General features: G+C 37.2%; 1 protein-coding gene across 1 annotated transcript in view; it reads right to left on the minus strand.

The window, feature by feature from the left end:
* The window catches only part of HECW1 (HECT, C2 and WW domain containing E3 ubiquitin protein ligase 1), a 440,869-nt gene that overhangs the window by 179,711 nt on the left and 238,973 nt on the right, over positions 1-22,185 (minus strand). The window contains exon 5 of the mRNA XM_041773230.1: positions 17,680-17,774. Within this exon, the coding sequence (XP_041629164.1) occupies positions 17,680-17,774 (95 nt within the window). The remainder of the gene's footprint in view (positions 1-17,679; positions 17,775-22,185) is intronic.

Here is a 22,185-nt window from a genome sequence, read left to right on the forward strand (position 1 = left end):
TTTAGGTGTAAGGTTAGGTTGTGTATTTGAGACTTTTCTTGTTTCTTGAGAAAGGCATGTATTGCTATATCCTTCCCTCCTAGGACTGCTTTTGCTGCATCCCAAAAGTTTTGAACAGTTGTGTTTTCATTTTTCACTTGTTTCCATGAATTTTTTAAAATTCTTTTTTAGGGATCCCTGGGTGGCGCAGCGGTTTGGCGCCTGCCTTTGGCCCAGGGTGTGATCCTGGAGACCCGGGATCGAATCCCACATCAGGCTCCCGGTGCATGGAGCCTGCTTCTCCCTCCGCCTGTGTCTCTGCCTCTCTCTCTCTCTCTGTGACTATCATAAATAAATAAATAATTAAAAAAAATAAAATAAAATTCTTTTTTAATTTCCTGGTTGACCCATTCGTTCTTTAGTAAGATGCTCTTTAGCCTCCATGTGAGTTCTTTCCAAATTTCCTCTTGTGATTGAGTTCAAGTTTCAAAGCACTGTGGTCTGAAAATATGCAGGGGATGATCTCAATCTTTTGGTACCCAATTTGCGATCTATTCTGGAAAATGTTCCATGTAGACTTGAGAAGAATGTGTTTTATGTTGCTTTTTCAGATGGAATGCTCTGTATATAACTGTGAAGTCCATCTGGTCCAGTTTGTCATTTAAAGTCCTTGTTTCCTTGTTGAACTTCTGCTTAGATTATCTGTCCATTGCTTTGAGAAGGGTGTTAAAGTCTTCCTTTTTTATCCAATCTGATACCCTGTGTCTTTTGATTGGTGCATTTAGCCCATTTACATTCAGGGTAACTACTGAAAGATATTAATTTAGTGCCGTTGTATTACCCGTAAAGTCACTGTTTCTGTATATTGTCTCTATTCCATGTTACTTTGGGGCTCTCTCCTCGCTTAAAGGATCCCCTTTAATATTTACTGCAAGACTGGTTCAGTGATCACAAGTTCTTTTCAATTCTGTTTGTCCTCTAAGCTCTTTATCTCTCCTTCTATTCTGAATGACAGCCTTACTGAATAAAGTATTCTTTGCTGCATAATTTTCTCATTTAGGACCCTGAATATATCATGTCAACCCTTTCTGCCCTTCCAGGTCTCTGCAGATAGGTCTGCTGCCAGTCTAATATTTCCATCCTTGTAGGTTAAGGACCTCTTGCCCCGAGCTACTTTCAGGATTTTCTCTTTGTTTCTGAAATTTGCAAGCTTCACTATTGTATGTCAGGGTGTTGACCTATTTTTTATTAATTTTGAGGGGGGTTCTCTGTGCCTCCTGGACTTGAATGCCTGTTTCCTTTCTCAGATTAGTGAAATTGTCAGCTACAATTCGCTCAAATATATCTTCTGCCCCACGCCCCTTTCCTCTTCCCCTGGATCCCAATTATTCCAATATTGTTTTACTTTATGGTATCACTTATTTCTCAAATTTTCCCCTCGGGATCCAGTTCAACTCTGTTTTTCTCAGCTTATTTATTTTCCAACATTTTGTCTTCTGTATCACTAATTCTCTCTTCTTCCATTTATCCTAGCAGTTTAGCCTCTACTTTTAACTGCATCTCATTAATAGCCTTTTAAATTTTGACTTGATTAGATTTAGTGCTTTCATTTTCCAGAAAGAGATTCTCTAGTCTATGTTTTTTTTCAAGTCCAACTAGTATCTTTATAATTGTTATTCTGAACTCTAGTTCCAACATCTTACTTATATCCATGCTGATTAGGTCTCTGGCATCAGTACTGCCTCTTGTTCTCTTTTTTGAGGTGAGTTTTTCTGTCTTGTCTTTATTGGGAAAAGTGGTCGCTTTTCTATTTGTAGAGTTGTAGCTATTCTTCTCTTAGACCTCTGGTTGAGCTTGCAGATGTTCCTGCCATGCTTTAATAGCTATCTGGCTGAATTCCTGGGACCAGACAAAACTAAGGTTTCCCAATTTTGATTTTAAAAACCTCTAATGTTTCAAGGCTAAGTGTTGTAATGTATGAATATATATTTGGTTTGTAAGACTGTGAGATGATCAAGCATATGTAAATAAGAAAAGAAATTCGTATAATTAAGTATATGCATATATTTATATCTACATCTACATCTGTGTCTGTATTTATATGACCAAGGAGACAGGACTGGTGCTTTAAGATCAGCATTCTTCCCCAGTGTTGTTTCATTAGAGTCCCAGAAAATCAGACTCAAATCTTTACACTTTAATATATATTAAATACATACATAATTATATACTTGTATGATAATATATATTTATATAAATATATAAAATATATATTATGTATGACAGTGGTTGATAGCAAGCTAGCTGTTTGAATACTCCTGAAGCATAGACACTGTGCAATAGGCAGCTAGGGTGGACTTTGTCAAGTCAGCCTAAGGAGACAGTGGGTCTCTGTTATGAACTGACTTATGTCCCCCCAAATTCATATGTTGAGGCCTGAACTCCTAATGTAACTATATGTGAAGATAGAGCCTTTAAAGAGGTAATTAAGTTTAAATGAGGTCTTCAGAGCAGGGCATTAATCCAATCAGACTGGCGTCTTTATAAGAAGAGGAAGAGACACCAGAAGTGCATCATCAGAAGTGCATGTGCACAGAGAAATGGCCAAGTGAGGATATAGGGAGGAGGGGCCATCTCAAGCCACAGAGAAAGGCCTTAGGAGAAACCAACCCTGCCAATACTTTGCTCTAGGACGTCTAGCTTTCAGAAGGCTAGAAGAGAGGAAATAAATGTCTGTTGTTTAAGCTACACTATCTGTTTTTTTTTTTTTTTTTTTTATGGAAGCCATGCTTACTAATATAGTCACCGTGTTAGTCCTCATTGCTGCTCAGGAATAGAGGTGAAGCTTATCTACATATAAAGGCATATTTCAATGGATTCAGCATACTAAGCTACATTTTCAACATTAACAGATCAGACCTATGTATACAAGCTACCTACTGTGGACACCTGCCCCTGTGAAGTTCATGGTGGGTAAAGGCCCCACTGAAATCCCTCTGAGCCTCAACAAGTAAAACACTCACTTTTTGATTTAAACAAGTATTTCTTACCATGGCAAGTCTTGAGACTGAGGTTTTCTTTGTGTGTGTGTGTGTGTGTGTTTTAGCATTTTTAAGTGTGCTTTTTGATGTAAAGGTTAAAGTATTTTTTGTTTAACCCATTTATGCAATAAATCATACAATATATATTTGGCTGATAAAACAATACTACATCCTCATAATTATTTTGCTCATCTCTTTATAGCTCATTAGTTTCCTTATTTACTTTCATCCACAATTTCTTCAAATCTTGGATTATGTGTTTCATGTGTGGGCAATTTCTATCTTCTTAAATGCTTGAGGATATCTGTCCTCCCTTGTTCTTACATATCTTTGACAGCTGATACAGTAGAAAATAAAATGTTTCCTTTAAATAATCATCTTGCCACGTTTAGTGCTTGGGAGGGAACATTCAAAGTTTCTTGGCTTTTGTTTTTTCCCAAGTATCCTGAAAGTTTCTCCTGCTTGTTTATAGGATTCTTCACTTTGAAAATTCTTCCAGATATAATAGTTCCAGAGGCTGCTGCATGGTGGATTATCATTTTTTCCTCCTTATTTATGTGCTTACTAAATTTTCTACCATGTATATATATGTGTATTTTATTATATAAACTCCAGATATCTGATACATGATTAGGACTTTCAGTATTAAGTCAAGATGTATTTTTTAAGATTGGAACAGGTTTTTATCCTTTAGTTCATTGGTAATTCTTTTTTTTTGGAAATCCCTATCGTCCCTAGATTTGATCTCTAGATCTTCTTTATTCTCTATATTCTTTTTTTTAAAGATTTTATTTATTTATTCATGAGAGACACCGAGAGAAAGAAAGAGAGAGAGAGAGAGAGAGAGAGAGAGGCAGGCACAGGCAGAGGGAGAAGCAGGCTCCATGCAGGGAGCCCAATGTGGGACCATCCCAGGTCTCCAGGAGACCAGGTCATCCAGGTCTCATGCCCGGGGCTGGAGGCAGTGCCAAACCGCTGAGCCACCCGGGCTGCCCTATTCTCTCTTTTCATCTCTTCTATTCTCATTCTCTTATTTCACTGGGTTTTAGGTGATTTTTTTTAGTTTGTCTTCTAACTCAGTGATTCCATTCCTGTAGCCTCTAGGTCAGGCTATCTGTGCCAGCTGTTTAAAGGCATCCCATTATCTCCTAGCTGTCATTTCTTACAAAGTCATTCTCTTACAGAGTTTCAAAGATACAGTGTAATTTTGGATCATTTTGAGAACACAAGTGAAATTTTCTAGAATTTCATTCTGCTGATTACATTGAATTTATTCAGGAGTCAAACACTATGAGTTTCCTTGTTTCTCTTCATTTTAACTACAGAATACTTTTTAAAGATAATGAATAACATCCTTCAAGAAATGCAAGTTTCCTCACTTCAAATACCAATGGACTCTCCCTAGAAAAATCTATGCCAAACCGCCCAAGTGTTCATCAATGGATGATGAAGGGATAAATAAAATGTGGTATATATATATATATTGCTCAGCCTTAGAAAGGAAATTCTGATACCTGCTATGACATGGACATTGAAGACATTATAATAAGTGAAATAAGCCAATCATAAAAGGACAAGTATTGAATTATTCCACTTATGTGAATGAGATACATAGAGTAGTCAATTCATAAAGACAGTAAATCAGTAGTGGTTGCCAGGGACTGGGGGGGGGGGGAGGAAAGTGGAGTTATTTAGTGAGTACAGAGTTTCAGTTTGGGATGATGTTAAAGTTCTGGGGATGGATGGTGGTGAAGGTTGCAGGACAATGTATGTGAATGTAATTAATGATACTGAATTATATGCTTAAAAATGGCTAAGTGTGCTTAAAATGGTTAAAATGGTAAATTTTATGTTATATATATTTCAGCACAGTAAAAACTTCCTTAAAATTTTAAATGAAGTACACCAGCTGTTCTCTGTGAAATGGGATATTTTACTCAAATTTGTATTTTTATATACAGGCAGATTAAAATGAACAAACTTCAAAGGGGGGGTGGGGTGGGAATTACACCAAACTGCATTGGCAGCACACACATCACTTACTCGCTGGGGGTGTGGTAACCACCGAGTCCCCAGTGCTGCCAAACTGCTTTGCCTCTAGCTTTTCCCACTTCAAGTTTGGGGCATCCAGTGACCTTGTAACCACCAGAAATTCCTTTTGATATCTGTCCTGAACACTTTCTTCATCTATGGTTTTAATTATAAACTTGTTTCTTAATATTGACCAAGTGTTTTGCTTTTTTTTCCTGTTTATCTATCACATGAATGGAGGTGGGGGGTGGGGTGGGGTGGGGTAGAGCAGACTGCAGTGAGGACTGACACCTGCTTCCTGCTGTGGAAAAGGAGGATCTGGCATTGGCTTTAGTCTCTTATGTCAACATCTGCCAGGAGACGTTCTTTCCCTTCACATCAAGGGTTAAATTGTGACACTACACATTTTTAAGAAACTTTTAAGTCCAGTCCTGGGAAGAAAATGGAAGAGAGGAAAGGAAACATTCTTTTTTATTTGATGCAACTGCCTTTTTTGTTAAAAAAAATACTGACTTTAAAGTGGCAAAACAACTATGATGAAAACACAAAATTTCACAACGTATTTTGAGGACTCCTGTTGATTTTTTAAAAAAATAATATTTTAGGGAATATAAACAGGAATAAAGGAAAGGAATCCATTGTTAGAAAATATAAACAAGTAAAATCCTCAAAGGTCACCACTATTATTCATTTCTTATTTCCTTTCTTTTTTTTTTTTCTTATTTCCTTTCTTGAAAATAATTCTGTATTTATCTGTTTTTAACTATTAATAAAAAAATTACATATATGTGGTAATATTAAAAACACTGTTCTATGTCTTACTTTTTTTTTTCCACTTGATAAAACTTTCCCCATAATCACACTTGTATCCTCCTAATCTTCAACCCTTGGGATATACCATCCAGTCACCCAACTATGGACACGTTGGTTTTTCTTGTTGTAGCTTTTCCTACAACGCACAATGGATATTATTGTACATATATCTCAAAGATATTTTGCAAATATACCTAAGAGAAATTTTGATAAATTTGTTATATATTGACAAACTGCCTCAGGTAGAATGGACCCAGTAGTGTACACATGCTTCTTCCACACCCTCATCATTTCTAAGAACTATCAAACTTTTCATTAAAAAAATTGACTTTATTTTTCTTTAAGAGCAATTTTAGGTTCACAGGAAACCTGAGCAGAAAGTAGAGAGAGCTCCCATATACCCCCTGCGAGCAGCATATACCCCCTGTCCCTAGACACACACACAACCTCCCCCATCACCAATATCTTCCATCTTTGTTACAATGTATGAACCTACATGCTTCCATCATTATCACCCAAAGTCCCTGGTTCACACTGGGGCTCGCTCTTGGTGTGGGTTTGAACAAATGAATAATCAAATCTTTGTATCCACCATTACAGTATCATATGAAATAATTTCACTGTCCTCAAAATTCTTTAGGCCCCTTATGTTTATTCCTCCCTCCCCACAACCCCTGGCAACAACTTACCATTTTACTGTCTCTATGGTTTTACCTTTTCCAGAATGTCATATGTTTGGAGTCCTACAGTATATACAACTACAGATTGACTTCTTTCACTTAGCAATATGCATTTAAGATTCCTCGATGTCTTTCCATAGCTCGATAGCTCATAATAATATTCTATGGTCTGGATGTACCATACTTTTATTTATCCACTCACCTAATGAAAGATATCATGGTTACTTCCAAGTTTTGGCGATTATGAATAAAGCTGCTCTAAACATCTGTGTGTAGGTTTTTGTATGGACTTAAGTTCTCAACTTTTTAAATAAACACCAAGGAGTGTGATCACTGGATCATATGGTAAAAGTATGTTTGGTTTTGTAAGAAACTACCAAACTGTCTTTCAAACTGGCTATATCATTTGTCATGCCACCAGCAATGAATGAGAGTTCCTGTTACTCCATATCCTTGTCATCATTCGGTGTTGGCAGTGTCTGGATTTTAGCCACCCTAATAGGTGTGTAGTGGTATCTCCTTATTTGTATTTCCCTGTTGACATATGATGTGGAGTACTTTTTCCAGGACATATTTGCCACCTGTATATCTTCTTTGGTCAGGTGTCTGTTCAGATCTTTTGCTCATTTTTAAATTGGGTTGCTTATTTTCTTATTGCTGATTTTAAGAGTTCTTTGTATATTTTGGCTAATAGTCCTTTATCGGATATATCTTTTCCAAATATTTTCTCCCAATGTGGTTGTCTTCACATTCTTCTGGTGGAGTGTCTTTTCATGTGTTCACTGGTGATTGTACTTTTTCCCCTAAAAATTGACTTCAGGTTCTTTGCCTGCTTTTAAAATGGTTTGTCTTTTCCTTAAACAATATAAATGAGTTCTATGTAAGTTAAAGAAGTTAGCTTTTGCCTGATTGTTTTATCAGTTTCTTCTCTTCTTTCTATTTCCTACTTTTAACTTTTTAGTCTTTTCCATTCAGATTTTTAAAAAAGATTTTATTTATTTATTTATTTATTCATGAGAGACACACAGAGAGAGGGAAAGACATAGGCAGAGGGAGAAGCAGGCTCCCTGTGAAGCAGACTCCTTGCAGGGAGCCCTATGCGGGACTCAATCCCAGGACTCCAGGATCACTTGAGCCAAAGGCAGATGCTCAACAACTGAGCCACCGGGGTGCCTCCATTCAGATGTTTTTAAATGTATCTAATACAATGATTGGTACTTCTCCTTTATGGCTTTGAGTTTTGTGTTCTGATTAGAAAAAACTATTCCTCTCCAAGATTTTAAATCACGCATATTTTCTTATTAGAATTTTTATTTTTATGTAAGTATTGAAAACTTCTACCCATTTGTACATAAGGAATTAGGAATAATCAGGGGGGTTATTATATATATATTACATATATATATTTATATAATTAATATATGTATTATATAATTTGTTTAGGTGCCATAATACCATATATGATAAAATCTCTGATTTTAAATATTACCTTAACTGTTAACTGAAGTCCCCAATATCCTGGATCTATTTTCTTACTCTCTTCTTTTCCATTGTTCTATTAGTCTCTTTCTTCATTAACTATTATAATTATAACTTCATAGCACGTTTTAATTCCTGGCAAGCTAGTCTTTCTCCATAATTTTCATTTCCCAAAACCATTAAAATTTTTCTCACATATTTGTTCTGATGAAGCTAGGGTTACTCTGCTGTCAAAAGCATTCTATTTATATTTTAACTGTAGTAATGTTGAATTTATAAATTAATTTACAGAGAATTTATATAGCTTAATCACTGAGCTTCTGAAACAGGGACACAGTTAATTTTTGCATATATTCAAATCTTCTATCTTTCAATAGTTCTAAATTTTTCATCAAATTGATCTTGCACATTTTCCCACTTTTATTGAGATATAATTGACATATAACATTGTGTGAGTTCAGCTTTTTTAGATTCCACAGATGAAATCATACAGTATTCGTCTTTGTTTCTGGCTCATTTTACTAGCATGATGTCTTTGAGGTCCATCTACGCTGTCACAAATGGTGGGATTTCCTGAATAGTATCTATCTATCATCTATCTATCATCTATCTATCCATCTATCATCTAATCATCTATCATCTAGTTCATATCATCTTCATCCATTCATCCACTGACGGACACTTAGGTTGCTTCCATATTTTGGTTATTGTGAATAATGATGCAGGGAACATATGAGAGCAGATATCTTTTTGAATCATCGTTTTGCGCATTTCTTAGTAAGATATTTTATTTTTCTTGGTTAAAATGAAATCCTTTTTTTAATTATGTTTTCTAATTGTTTTTTCTTTCTTTTAGTAGTTATTAATTCTTATACATTAGAGATAATTTATTGTTTCTAAGAGTTTCAATCAATTATTTTGGGTAATATAGTCAGGTCATTTATAAGTGATGACAATTTTGTTCCTCTTTCCAATATTGAATCTTCATTTCTTGCCTATGTTTTCTGGGGAGCCACTAGAAATGGTTTCATTAAAGTTGATAACAAGACAACGAGATCACTATTAATACCCCTATTACTTAGCATTGCTCTGAAAGTACAAGCATTACTAAAAGAAAAAAATGTCAGATGATTTTTTTGTATCTATGGAGAGGATGATGTGATTTTCTACTCACATGGTTTATAGTAATAATAATTTTCTGAATGTTGAGGTCATTTTACAACCTGGGTATAATGTTTTATTTTAATTTACATTTGAAATCTATTTGCCAATATTCCACTTAAGGATTTTATACTTACATTTATCAATAAGATTGACCTATGGTTTTCTGTTTTAGTGCTATCTTTGACAGTTCTAGTATCAGTGCTGTGCTGGGAAAGGAAAATTTTTTAGAAGATTTTTTCTTTCTTTTTGCTCTATATTTATTTATACCTCAATTATTTGAAAGACCTCACCTATGAATTCATCCATTTTGCTTTGTTTTAGAAAGAACAAATACTTTTTAATTTGTCTACTCTAGGTCAAGCTCCTTGACTTTAATCTCTGGGAAGTCAACATTTGTATCATGGTGCCAAAGAAAAACAAAAAGCTTTCTGTTTAAGAGGGAGGCCTGCATTTGGGATCCCTGGGTGGCGCAGCGGCTTAGCGCCTACCTTTGGCCCAGGGTGCGATCCTGGAGACCCGGGATTGAATCCCATGTCGGGCTCCCGGTGCATGGAGCCTGCTTCTCCCTCTGCCTGTGTCTCTGCCTCTCTCTCTATCTCTCTGTGTGACTATCATAAATAAAAATTAAAAAAAAAAAAGAGGGCTGCATTTAATTTTCATGTCCTCCTGTATCAGGCTCACTGGATATATTCATGTCTAGATTCATCTTTTTTCGAGATTTAGGTCTCTTATCTAGGTATTTACTACATGTTTTCTTTCATTAAGAACATTCTTGGTTTTATATAGGGTTGCCAAAGACTAGGGTATTTACTCCAATAAAGGGAAAGGTAGACATTAAACAGCACAAAGCCTGACAAATTAGGTCTCTTTATCAGCAAAGAGTGATACTGGTGTTTTCTCTAACAGTGATAAGCTTTCTGGGATCATGAATCCTGTTCAGAAACTGATGATTGTCTGGGATTCACCCCCCAGGGCATGCATGACCACACCCACATAACATCAGGGCTTTACAGCTATCCCAGCCCTAGTGAAAGAACACGGCTCTTACAAACAAAGGATCTCCGGTTTCCACTAGTGATATCTGTCTAGGTATTTTCAAATGTAGCTTTTATGGAAAATCAAGAGACTATGATTTAGCATTTTGCTTCCCACACCCCAGAAAGGAAGGATGCAAACCCCTATGCCAAAACAAAGGTGGTAGAGGAACCTTATCAGGAAATACCACCTCTAGACTCAAGACCTCAAAATTTCACTTTAGAATAAGCTCTGAATCTCTTCCCCTGAAACAGAACAAAAATTTTTAATGTTGGGCCAGGATGGGATCCAAACTTTCAGGATACTTTTTTTTTTTTTCAGGATACTTTTTTAAGAGGCATGATTTTAGATAGGACCTGAGTAAATTCTTTAGAGAAGAATGCTTGGTATGGCTAGGACTTCCTTTCCTCTTATTTCTCTTCTACAAAAATGGGTCCATCTAATATGTTACCTAAAATACAAATGCCTAAATATTCCCCTGCATTAGTCTAATCAAAACCTCAAGGGGTTTGTGCTGAAGATACAATATTATGCCCCCCCCCCAACCTGGGTAAAATAGTGTAGCAAAAAATAAATGGCTTGATCAAGAATCCTGGCCATGATTTGATCTCCATTTAGAAAGTCTTCCATTGGGATCCCTGGGTGGCACAGCGGTTTGGCGCCTGCCTTTGGCCCAGGGCGCGATCCTGGAGACCCGGGATCGAATCCCACATCGGGCTCCCGGTGCATGGAGCCTGCTTCTCCCTCTGCCTGTGTCTCTGCCCCTCTCTCTCTCTCTCTCTGTATGACTATCATAAATAAATAAAAAAAAAAAAAAAAGAAAGTCTTCCATCATGTTCTGGGCCTTCTCATTCTTGTTCCTCCTAAAGTGCCCTATATGTTCACTCCCAGAGCACTTAGAATAGTCCTTTGGTATTGCCTGTTTTCTTGTTTGTCTCCCTACTACTCAACCCCATCCCAGGCTTCAAGAGGACAGTTATTTATTCTGTTCAGTTTTGTTTGACTAGTGGTCAACACAGAGGAGCTCATTAATAAATAACTGAATAAATGAGTCATAGAATCCATAGGTTACATAAAGAGGTACAAAAGAACTATGTTTTGAGCAGACTGCCAGGGTTGGGGAATCAGAGTGCTGCATGTATTAGGAGTGAGACAAAAGGTGACTATGGATTCTCAAATAGAAGAAATGATATGTCCGTATCAACCATAAAATTGGTGCAGGGGATCAAAAGGTTAAAAAAAACCTAACCACCAACTTCTCCCTAATCCCCTGAGAAACCCCTTTCCCAGTGCCCCTGGACTTTGTGGAATGGAGACAGACTTTAAAGTTACAATAGTGAGGAGATCTTGTAAAATACCCCCTTATAAAATCATTCTATAGCTCGCTAGTAAATGTCTGGGCAACACTGATCCTTTGCATGTAAATTAATAATGCGTGCAGTTTTTAGCAGGAACACTCAGGTTTACATTTATTGTGTTTTGCCTGTAGCATTTGATTTATGGCTTCCACAAAGTTTTCTTAAGTTCACTCATAAAGAAAGGCTAACAGGCATATATATTAAGGGAAGAAATGAAAAATTAGAATACTGTACAGTCTAATTACTTCAGACTTCTTGCCCTTTTAGTCCTAGAGATTGAGTCCTAGTCTTAGTCTTAGAAATGAGATTATTTCATTTAGAAGCTGATTTTCAGAATATTAGGGACCAAGTCTCAGAATTTCATCTCATCATAGGACTATTGACGAAGTTCTCTTTTAGTGCCTGGTTGGATAAGTACTGGTGGCATGCTACAAAAAAAAAAAAAAAAAATTATGGATGTGTTAGTGAGGAAAAAGACAAAACAAAATTAATTTACAAAAGGCTCCTACAGCTAGTATAAAATCCAAGTCATAAAATAAACATCATGTCACCTTCCCAAAATGTCATGGGGTCAGGTTCCCAGAATCAGAACTGGAAAAGAAGGCAGATGTAAGAACATGTTTGTAGGGCACAAGTCTGGTGAGATCACACAATGCCCAGTTCCAACTAAATCCTTACAAGGCCCTATTTTCTTAAGATTTAAGGAAAATGGCTCTGAACTTGCCTCAAGTCCCTCTTTCACTGTGTAGAGGCAATTCTTTCATAGTACAACTCATTTAAGAAACTAAAATTATGAAAAAGTAGCCTTTTGGGAAGTGCTGCCATCCCAAGTTTTGCTCTAGGCTGTCTGTGCCTGAGGGACTGTGAGAACCTCTGCTGGGTCCCTCATGGATCCAATGCCAGGGCCACCCCAGCAGAGCAGCGCCATCCATCCCAGTTAACAAGAAGGATAAACTCTTTACTCTTCCATTAATTTGGGGAGTACTTCTTGACACATTTGGTGGTGAAGTTAAGACTCCATAGAACTGACAGGATGAGCACTGGGTGTTATTCTGTATGTTGGCAAATTGAACACCAATAAAAAATAAATTTATTATAAAAAATATAAAAAAGATACAGCAACTAAAAAAAAAGAACATACAGGATAAAGGGGATCCTTTGGTAAATTGAGAGACCTTCACCCTCAAACTGAGGACATATTACAATTGATGCTTATCGAGAATGACTTCAGTCAGCAACTAGTCTTCCACTTAATCTCTGCCAAACGTAAACCTCAAGATCATTTTATTATTTTCTGTGAAGTTGATCAAATTATCAGTTTACGTCTAACAATTCTTGACAGTTGATCTCCTCATTCACTAGCCTGTGAGTTAATTTTGCAATTTATCTGGCCAGAGTGTTTTCCAGGAGGTTTGTTACTTTAAGGTAGCTAGCCTATGGTTATTTTTAATAATTTAAAAAATTTTTCCAAAAAGTCTGCTTTTAAAATTCCCAACACAAATATTACTAGAACCAAGTTTAATGACTTAAGAGTTTGGGGGCTATTTATTCACCTATTTGTCCATTGCAGGAGACCCAGACTGTTTGTGAAGGAAAATCTCAATCTCATCTATTTTATTTTTTATTTTATTTATAAAGATTTCATTTATTTATTTTAGTGAGAGAGAGCTGAAGCAGAGAGAGGAGCAGAAGGGGAAAGAGGGAGGGAGAGGGACAAGCAGACTCCATGTGTCCAGCTTCCAGAGCCTGGAGCCAGATGAGGGGCTCAATCTCAGGACCCTTAGATTATGACCTGAGCTGAAACTAAGAGACAGCCACTTAACCGACTAGCCACCCACACAGGTGCCCCATCAATCTGATCTTATTTTAGAGTACTAACTTAACCTACATTCTCAGAAAAATGTCCTATTCACTTGATTTATTTTTTTCAAATAGGAGAATGTGAACTCTATCTCTGCTAAAGGGTTGACAAAGCAAATGAATCTGTGAACATGAACTTATGGAAAGATATTTCACATTTTGGCAGAGAACTTTGATCTTTCTGCTGTTCACTTATCATCAAAAACTTGCTTGCAGAGACACTGGATCAAAGTGGTGGAAGAAGGAGCAGAAATGGATTATGTTCACTTCCAATATCTCATTGAAAAAGCTAGAAAATTATATATATATAATCAGGTATATGTGTATATACCTGAAGGAAAAGCTGGAAAATTCACAGTGCTGAGCTAAAACAATTTACCTGCCCCATCTTTTGGCAAATTGTAGGTTTGGAGAGATTTCTGTCCTTTGATGTATAAATAAGGAGATGGAAAAAATATCATGAGGCTTAGAAGAGAGACTGATGCACAAGAGAAAGGTGGCAAAAATGCTGAAAGAGCTTATTTTGAACATGATTTTCTATAGAAAATATAAGTAAAATATAAAACATATGGTAGATGCTCCCAATAAAACAGTATGAAAAACAAAGTGCAGGGTGATATATGTCATATGTTCTTCAGACCTAACACAATTTAGGTCTCCTTTCTTGTCAGGCCTGCGGCACTTTATAACCCCACACCTCTGCACTTGCTGTCCTGCAGGTGCCTTACCTCAATCCCAGGCCTCTCAAATCCCATTCATGCTGCCCACACGCTCCCTCCTCTGAAAGCCTTCTCAGCCGCTGCAGGCACCTCCTCACTGCTTTCTCTACACACCAGCCCAATGGGTTTTCACACGAGAGCACCAGACATTTCAAGTAGTATTTATAACTCACAATAGAATAACCATGAGTTCCCAAGGCCAGGACTTGTATTTCATTGATTTCTACACCCCTTACTCATCATAGTTTCTGACATACAATTAGTATATACAATTAAGAATAATACAAAAATGAGACCCTCTGAAAGGTAAGGATAGGTGACAACCTCTTTTTATCACTAGGTCCTCAACGATTGTTAGTAGGAGAAAAACAAAGGATAAGGGGGAATGAAGAAATGAGAAACATAATGAAAACATATTGTGCTCAAAACACTGAAGGGCTGATTATATACTAGAGGGGCATTTGACATCTTTTCCTCCTTTTCAAAGAATTATATTTTTAGCATATTGCCACAGAATAACTCATTGACCCTTGGGACATGACACAATGGCCACTGGCAGCCGTCTTTCCATAAGAGATTAGTGCAGTACCAGAAATCCTCCACTGAAAAATGGATAAAATGGATACTTCAAAGTTTATTGGCAAATTGATTTTGGAAAACTTGAATAGCATTTCCCCTTAGAAACAGTGTGCATAAGTCCTTAGACCAGACTGCAAACACTTATTTCACCCAGAAGGCTGCTAGATTATATCAGTAACTAAACTGAGATTTTTTTCAGCTCCGTCACCAGATAGCCAAATGGTTATGTAACCAAAATGGCACTTCCTGCCTGTCTCACAGATGTGCTGTGAATCAACTAAAATAAGGCAAGTGAAACTCTCCGAAGAGTGCACCAGGCTGTAATAGCCACTAGTTTAGCTATTATAAAACCCAACTGCGCCTCTGCAGGAAAATGCATATTCCCTCTGCGGATGACTCCAACATGCCAGTGCGAGGACTCCTCTCCGTTCCTGGCATCATTTGGCCTTATGATCTGGTGCTCACATGTGTGGGGATTAGGAACAGAAACAACAGTTGTCTGTGGAACATACATAAAAGGTCAACCCAAGTGTCTACTGATTTATAGGAGAAAGTCATTAAGGGGATGATCATGAGGATGACAGCATTTCAAAAGTACGTCAAGCTATCTGAGATTTAAGTATAAGCAACGCTGGCACAGGTGGGATAACAACGATGAGGTTGGGGCTGACTCAGATTCAATGCAATCTCCTGACCTTTCCTGTCAAACAGTAGCTTGAAGCACTTCCCATGCTGCTTCCTCTTCTCAGACAGCCCTTGCTTCCTGTTGGCAGCTCCTGGAAAGCCTGTTTGTTGACAGTTTATCCCACTTCGTAAAGCTTGTCTACTGTGCAATCCAGGCAGTTTTCCAGGTAGTTGGCACCTTGTTCCAGGTGGTTGGCACCTCTTAGGCTTACACTGCATACCTCTGTGACGATATGTATTGCATTTTGCATTGGTCTGAGAAGCAGATTATATCTGGAGTCCCCACGAGGCTGAGTTCAGAAAAGCCAAATGCTCCAGAGAGTCCTCTCTACAAAAGGAATCCTAAAGATTTCAGGGCTGCCCAAGCTCACCCACAGTACCACTCCAGGCAGAAACAGGTGAAGAACTCTCCTCCCCCATTCCAGTCTCGAGTCAAAAAGGCTTGTCCATCAATGGGCAAGCCCATCCTGGCTGAGAAATCAGTGTGTCTGGAGAGAAGCTGCCTCACTGCATGACATGCTGTGCCTGCGTCTGTAAGGCTTTTCCTGAGTCAGCTGCCTCCACTTCCATCCTTTCTTCTCTCCTGTGTGTTCAGGGTCTCTCTGCTTTGTCTACCTGTGTCTGGTTCAGCCCCAGCTCCAGCTTTGCCGCCTTGGATTTAGCTGACACTCCTTGCCTTGACAATTGGCTACTTATATCAGGGCCTCTTTGGCTTTTCCTGGTACCCTCTTTTGAGAATTCCCCACATGTGATGGGCCCAGAGAGCAGAGTTTGGCACTCTGGGAATGCATCTCTAAACCACCACACTTATGTTACTGTCTTACCCAGTAAAATGACAGACATCACTCTCCAGTCTGCCTGGCTACTGCAGGAAAAAATGGTACAACCAGTCAGAAATGCAGACGGTCCCTCTCTCTCCCTGCCCTTGCCTCCTGCTATGTCATCTGACAGGAAGCCCTGGACCTCCTCTCTGGCCAGAATCCAGTTCGCACCAGCTCTATGGATGGAGGCAGCCCAGCCCATGGCTCCAAGGCCTGCTTATCTTGCTTATACCACCAAGGACTCAAGTCATTCATCTTCCACACCCTGAAGAACTGACTTATGAACTAGCAAACCCACTTCTTTAGAGGCAAAGTTTCTTTCTTTCTTTCTTTCTTTCTTTCTTTCTTTCTTTCTTTCTTTCTTTCTTTCTTTCTTTTTCTTTCTTTCTTTCTTTCTTTCTTTCTTTCTTTCTTTCTTTCTTTCTCTCTTTCTTCTCTTTCTTTCTTTTTTTTCTTTTTCTTTCTTTTGAGGCAAAGTTCTTTCCAAATCATTCATATTTCATTTCAAATTTTCCTGCTGGAGCCCAATGTGGGGTTTGAACTCACAATCCTGAGATCAAGACCTGAGCAAAAATCAAGAATCCAATGCTTGGCTGACTGAGCCATCCAGGCTCTTTCTTTTTTTACACGGAAGAAACCAAATCTTTTTTACTTACATCACCCTGACAAAGTCCTTACTGGTTTTTGGTCAGCCTCCCTCACCGAGAAATCTTTAATTTATGTGAAAAGGAAGTGGAATGCCTCTTGATAGCAGATTTCAGCTAATCAGATGTATTGAAAATGAAGGTAAGAAACACCACAAAGATGCAAACTAGACTGTAATTTAGGAAAAGACAGCATCTATTATTGGAGTACTGAGCAAAACCAGAGAGGAACAAACAAAAGATGTGTCTTAAATCCTTGGTCTGCAACTGTGAGCTCAGGTACACTTAGGCACTGCAGGCAGTTTCCTCATTCATATAAAGGAAAAAAAGGACCAGCGATTGTATTCTTTTCTAGGTCTACTATTTCATTATTCTATAACCAAAATCAGTCTGAGTTTATAAATTTCTATTCCATAAACTTATTTATAAGCCTAAAAAGAAATTAAAACGTATGAAAATATAAATACTTAAGACCAAGGAATTTTAAAAAATATGTTCTAAAGGAACATTTGTTATTCACTGCTATTAAGCATGAATCTATTACGAACATCTCACTATTGAAGTCTAACATTTCTCAAACAAAAAGTGATGCAATTTTAATAAGTTTGCCTTTGGATCCCATTCCTTTTCACTATTTTGAGATGCATTTCTATCTACTTATCATAATCTACCACTATATCCATATCCCCATGTGTGTACATACACACACACACACACACACACACACACAAAATGGGAAAGCAAAGAAACACCAGGGTTAGCTCTGACCAAAGAGGAAGATATGGGACTTACAGGAGCTGCAGAGTTTTTGACTGTGACACTGGGGGTGGTGGCTCGGAGGGCTCCACTCACACCATGGTAGTATTTGAAGCAGATCTTAGTTTCAGCTGAAAAACAAAAATTACATGGTACTGAGAAGCAGAGTAGAACCCACGAAGATATAACCATCTCCAGAGGGACACCCCAGGAACTGCCATGTAGTTCCTCCTAGGAGGCAGACAGGCCACATCTGATGATGCTTATTCAACTTGTGGCTCCATGGACAGATCTGACATCTTTCTAAACATCTGTCATCAAAAATTGGTCTTTGTACCCAAGTGAAATCCATTATTCCAACTTCTCAGCATCCATCCTATCCCATTAGAGGTTATTTGTTTTAAACCCTTACTTCTAAGATCCTAGGTGGTTTAATGCCTACCACCAGTCCACCAGTTCTGTAATTTTTGGTTATTTAATTGTGATTAGTGGTTAGTATCTTGGCAATTTGGAGGAGGACTTTGAGAAGTTACTGAAATACATGGATGGGAGGCATATTTTATATTTTCTAAACCAAGATACACATCAACGATAAACTCTTTGCATCATAGTTTGCTTTTCTTCAAAATCCTGTCTATGTAAATAGAAAAGATATGGTCTTGGGGGCCCACGCTGCCTGAGTTTGCATTTCAACTGCATTATTGACAATTTGTGAGACACAAGCAAGTCCCTTAACTTCCCTCAACTCATGTTCCTTGTAAAATAAATAGAACTAATGATAGTACTCACAAGGTATTGGACAAGTAAATAAAAGTTCTTAAAGTGCAAATAGTGCATGATGAGCATGATGACTACAGATAAAATCTGTGGCCAACCTGAGTCTAGTTCATTTGAAGGTGACCTGCTTTTCCCAATTTACTGTTTGTAGGATTTTTCCTTTAAATTTGAAAAATTTGCCCGGCTGTGTGTTAGCCCTTTGTATTAATTTTGTTTGCAACAACATGAGAAATCTCCACTTTGAGATCCTGTTTCTCAAATCTGGGAATTTGTCATCATTGATAATGTTTCAAAAAATAATGTCCACAATTTTCTTGGTGTGTATTTTAGATATGCTCTTTACAGAAAATATGGACAATGAGAAAAGTATAAAAAATTTTCCGTGACTGTTTTTATGCACATATAAGATTATAAGCTTTAATACTATATGTAATACAGTAAAATAATAATGTAATAAAACTGCATTTTAAAAATTAGCATTAAACAAACAGGTTCAACTATCAAACCTTTGTTGACAACATTCTTTGCATTGAATTGATTTGTAATTTTAAGTATTCCTGTAATTTTGAAAATTTGGGCTGTTCCCTAAAAATGAATGACTTTTTGAAAATTATGTGGAGTTCAAGTTTGCTCCCTAGGATAATGGAGCAAAACATGATGGTTACCCACCCAATATCCATTCTCCCTTTCCTCCTTAATGACAAAATCTCAATTTTATTTTGGATGGTAATGTCCAACTAAAATACTATGTTTTGGAGCCTCCCTTGCAGATAACATTTTTGTTGTTTTCTATTGTTAATTTGGGGTTTCTGTTATCTGTAAACTTTATTATATGTAGAAAGGCTTCTTGACATAGAAGATATGAGTATTGCAATATTATTCTTTAGAAGATGTGAATATTTTAAGGATTCTCCCTTTTTGTGGCCAATCTGCTTTCCAAAATGCACTTTACACTTTCATCAGAATATGTAGCTCTGACCATTTAATGGAACCCTTGTTAATATTAAGCATTATCAACTAAATATAAGCTTAAAATAATATTTGACTTTTATTCCTTGTATTTGATTAATAGTGAGATTAAACATTTTTTCATCAAATTTTAATTAGCCATTTGTATTTACTCTTTCTTATCCATTGAACCATACTTGTCATGATTTCCCACTGCCTGGATGAAACCTGAGTGCCCACCTTTTAGTGGATATGTTTTTAATTCAGATATGTCAACACTTTCCATTTCTCTTCTTGAGTTATTCTTTCTCTGTGATGATTTTGCATTATTGTTGATTGCCTTTAAGGTCTTGGTGGACAATCTTACAACCTAGTTCTGCATTCCCCAAGGCACCTGACAGTTGTCTGCACATAGTTAGGTATACACATCCAGATCCACTATTGCTTCATCATGGAAGGCAAATGTCTTATAGGTTAGGGATCATGGAGGAACACTGAATAAAGCAGTGAGCCTATATAGCTGGGCAACCTCACTGAGCCTGTGCAATTCAAGTAACTTTGTCTGTAGGTGCCAGTGACATTAGCAAGGAGGGGCCAATGATCTCACCTCAAGCACAGTTGGGTGGAAGGAAATTTTAGATAATAGGCATTCTGAACAGGCACTACTAGCTTCCCTTTCAAATAAAATTATTCCAATGCCTTTAAGTAAGAATGATCAGGGTAGGGAAGAACCATATGATCCTCTCAAAAAAAGCATTTGACAAAATAGAGCATGCATTCCTGATAAAAATCTTCAAAGGAGGGATAGATAGAACATACTTCATCAGCATAAAGTCCATATATGAAAGACTCAAGACTAATATCACCTTCAAAGTGGAAAAACAGAGCTTTTCCTCTACAGTCAGGAACAAGATAGGGATGTCTACTCTCACCATTACTATTTAACACAGTACTGGAAGTCTTAGCCTCAACAATCAGACAACAAAAAGAAATAAGGCAACCATTTTGACAGGGAGAAGTCAAACTTCCACTCTTTGCAAATGACACAATACTCTATGTAGAAAACCTGGAAGACGTCACCCCTCCATTGCTAAACCTAATACATGAATTCAGCAAAGTTGTAGGATATAAAATCAATGTACAGAAATCTGTTGCATTTCTATACACCAATAATGAAACACCAGAAAGAGAAATCAAGGAATTGATCCCATTTACAATTGCACCAAAACACATAAAATACCTAGAAATAAATCTAACTAAAGAAGTAAAATATCTGTACTCTGAAAACTATAGAATACTTGTGAAAGAATGTGAAGAGGACACAAAGAAATGGAAAAGCATTCCATGCTCATGGATCAGAAGAACAAACATTGTTAAAATGTCTATATTACCCAAAACAATCTACATATTTAATGCAATCCTTTTCAAAATACCACCAACATTTTTCAGAGCTAGAATGAACAATCCCAAAATTGGCATACATTGGAACTACAAAAGACCCCAAGCAGCCAAAGCAATCCTGAAAAAAGAAAAGCAAAACCAGAGACATTATGATTCTGGACTTTGAGCTATATTATAAAGCTCTAGTCATCAAGACAGTATGGTACTGGCACAAAATCAGACACACAGATCAGTGAAACAATAGAAAATCCAGGAGTGGATTTAATCTTTGACAAAGTAGGAAAGAATACCCAGTGGAAGACAGACAGTCTCTTCAACAAATATGTTGAGAAAACTGGACAGCAATATGCAGAAGAATAAAACTGGACCACTTTCTTACACCATACACAAAAATAAATTCACAATGGATGAAAGACCTAAATGTGAGACAGAAATCTATCAAAATCCTAGAGGAGGACACAAGCAACTTTTTTGACCTTGGCAGTAGCAATGTCTTACTAGACACATCATCAGAGGAAAGGGAAACAAAACCAAAAATGAACTATTAGGACTTCACACCAAGATAAAAAGTTTCTTCACAGTGAAGGAAACAACAAAACTAAAAGGCAACATATCAAATGGGAGAAGATACTTGGGTTAGTATCTGATAAAGGGTTAGTATCCAAAATCTATAAAGAACTTATCAAACGCAACACCCCCAAAATAAACCATCCAATTAAGAAATGGGCAGAAGACATGAATAGAACATTTTTCCAAGGAAGATATAGACATGGCTAACAGACTCATGAAAAGATGCTCAACATCACTCATTATCAGGGAAATACAAAACAAAACCAAGATGAAATACATTATCAGGGAAAATACAAAACAAAACCAAGATGAAATACCAATTCATACCTGTCAGAATGGCTAAAATTGAGGATGTGCAGAAAGGGGAATCCTCTTACACTGTCGGTGGGAATACAATCTGGTGCAGCCACTCTGGGGGACAGTATGAAGGTTCCTCAGAAAGTTGAAAATAGAACTACTCTATGATCCAGCAATTGCACTACAAGGTATTTACCCAAAGGATGCAAAAATACAGATTCAAAGGGGTACATGCACCCCGATGTTTATAGCAGCATTATTAATAATAGCTAAACTATGGAAAGAGCCCAAATGTCCATTGCCGATGAATGGATAAAGAAAAAATATATATATATACACACACAATGTGATATTACTCAGCCATCAAAAAGAATTAAATCTTGCCATTTGCAACAAAATGGATGGAGCTAGAGTATTATGCTACGTGAAATAGGTCAGTAGGAGAAAGACACATATGGCTTGATCTCACTCATGAGGAATTTAAGAGAAAATAGATGAACATATGGGAAGGGGGAAAAGAAGAAAAAAAGAGAGAGGAAACAAACCATA

This window comes from Vulpes lagopus, chromosome 11 (assembly GCF_018345385.1).
Source record: "Vulpes lagopus strain Blue_001 chromosome 11, ASM1834538v1, whole genome shotgun sequence".
Lineage (NCBI taxonomy): Eukaryota > Metazoa > Chordata > Mammalia > Carnivora > Canidae > Vulpes > Vulpes lagopus.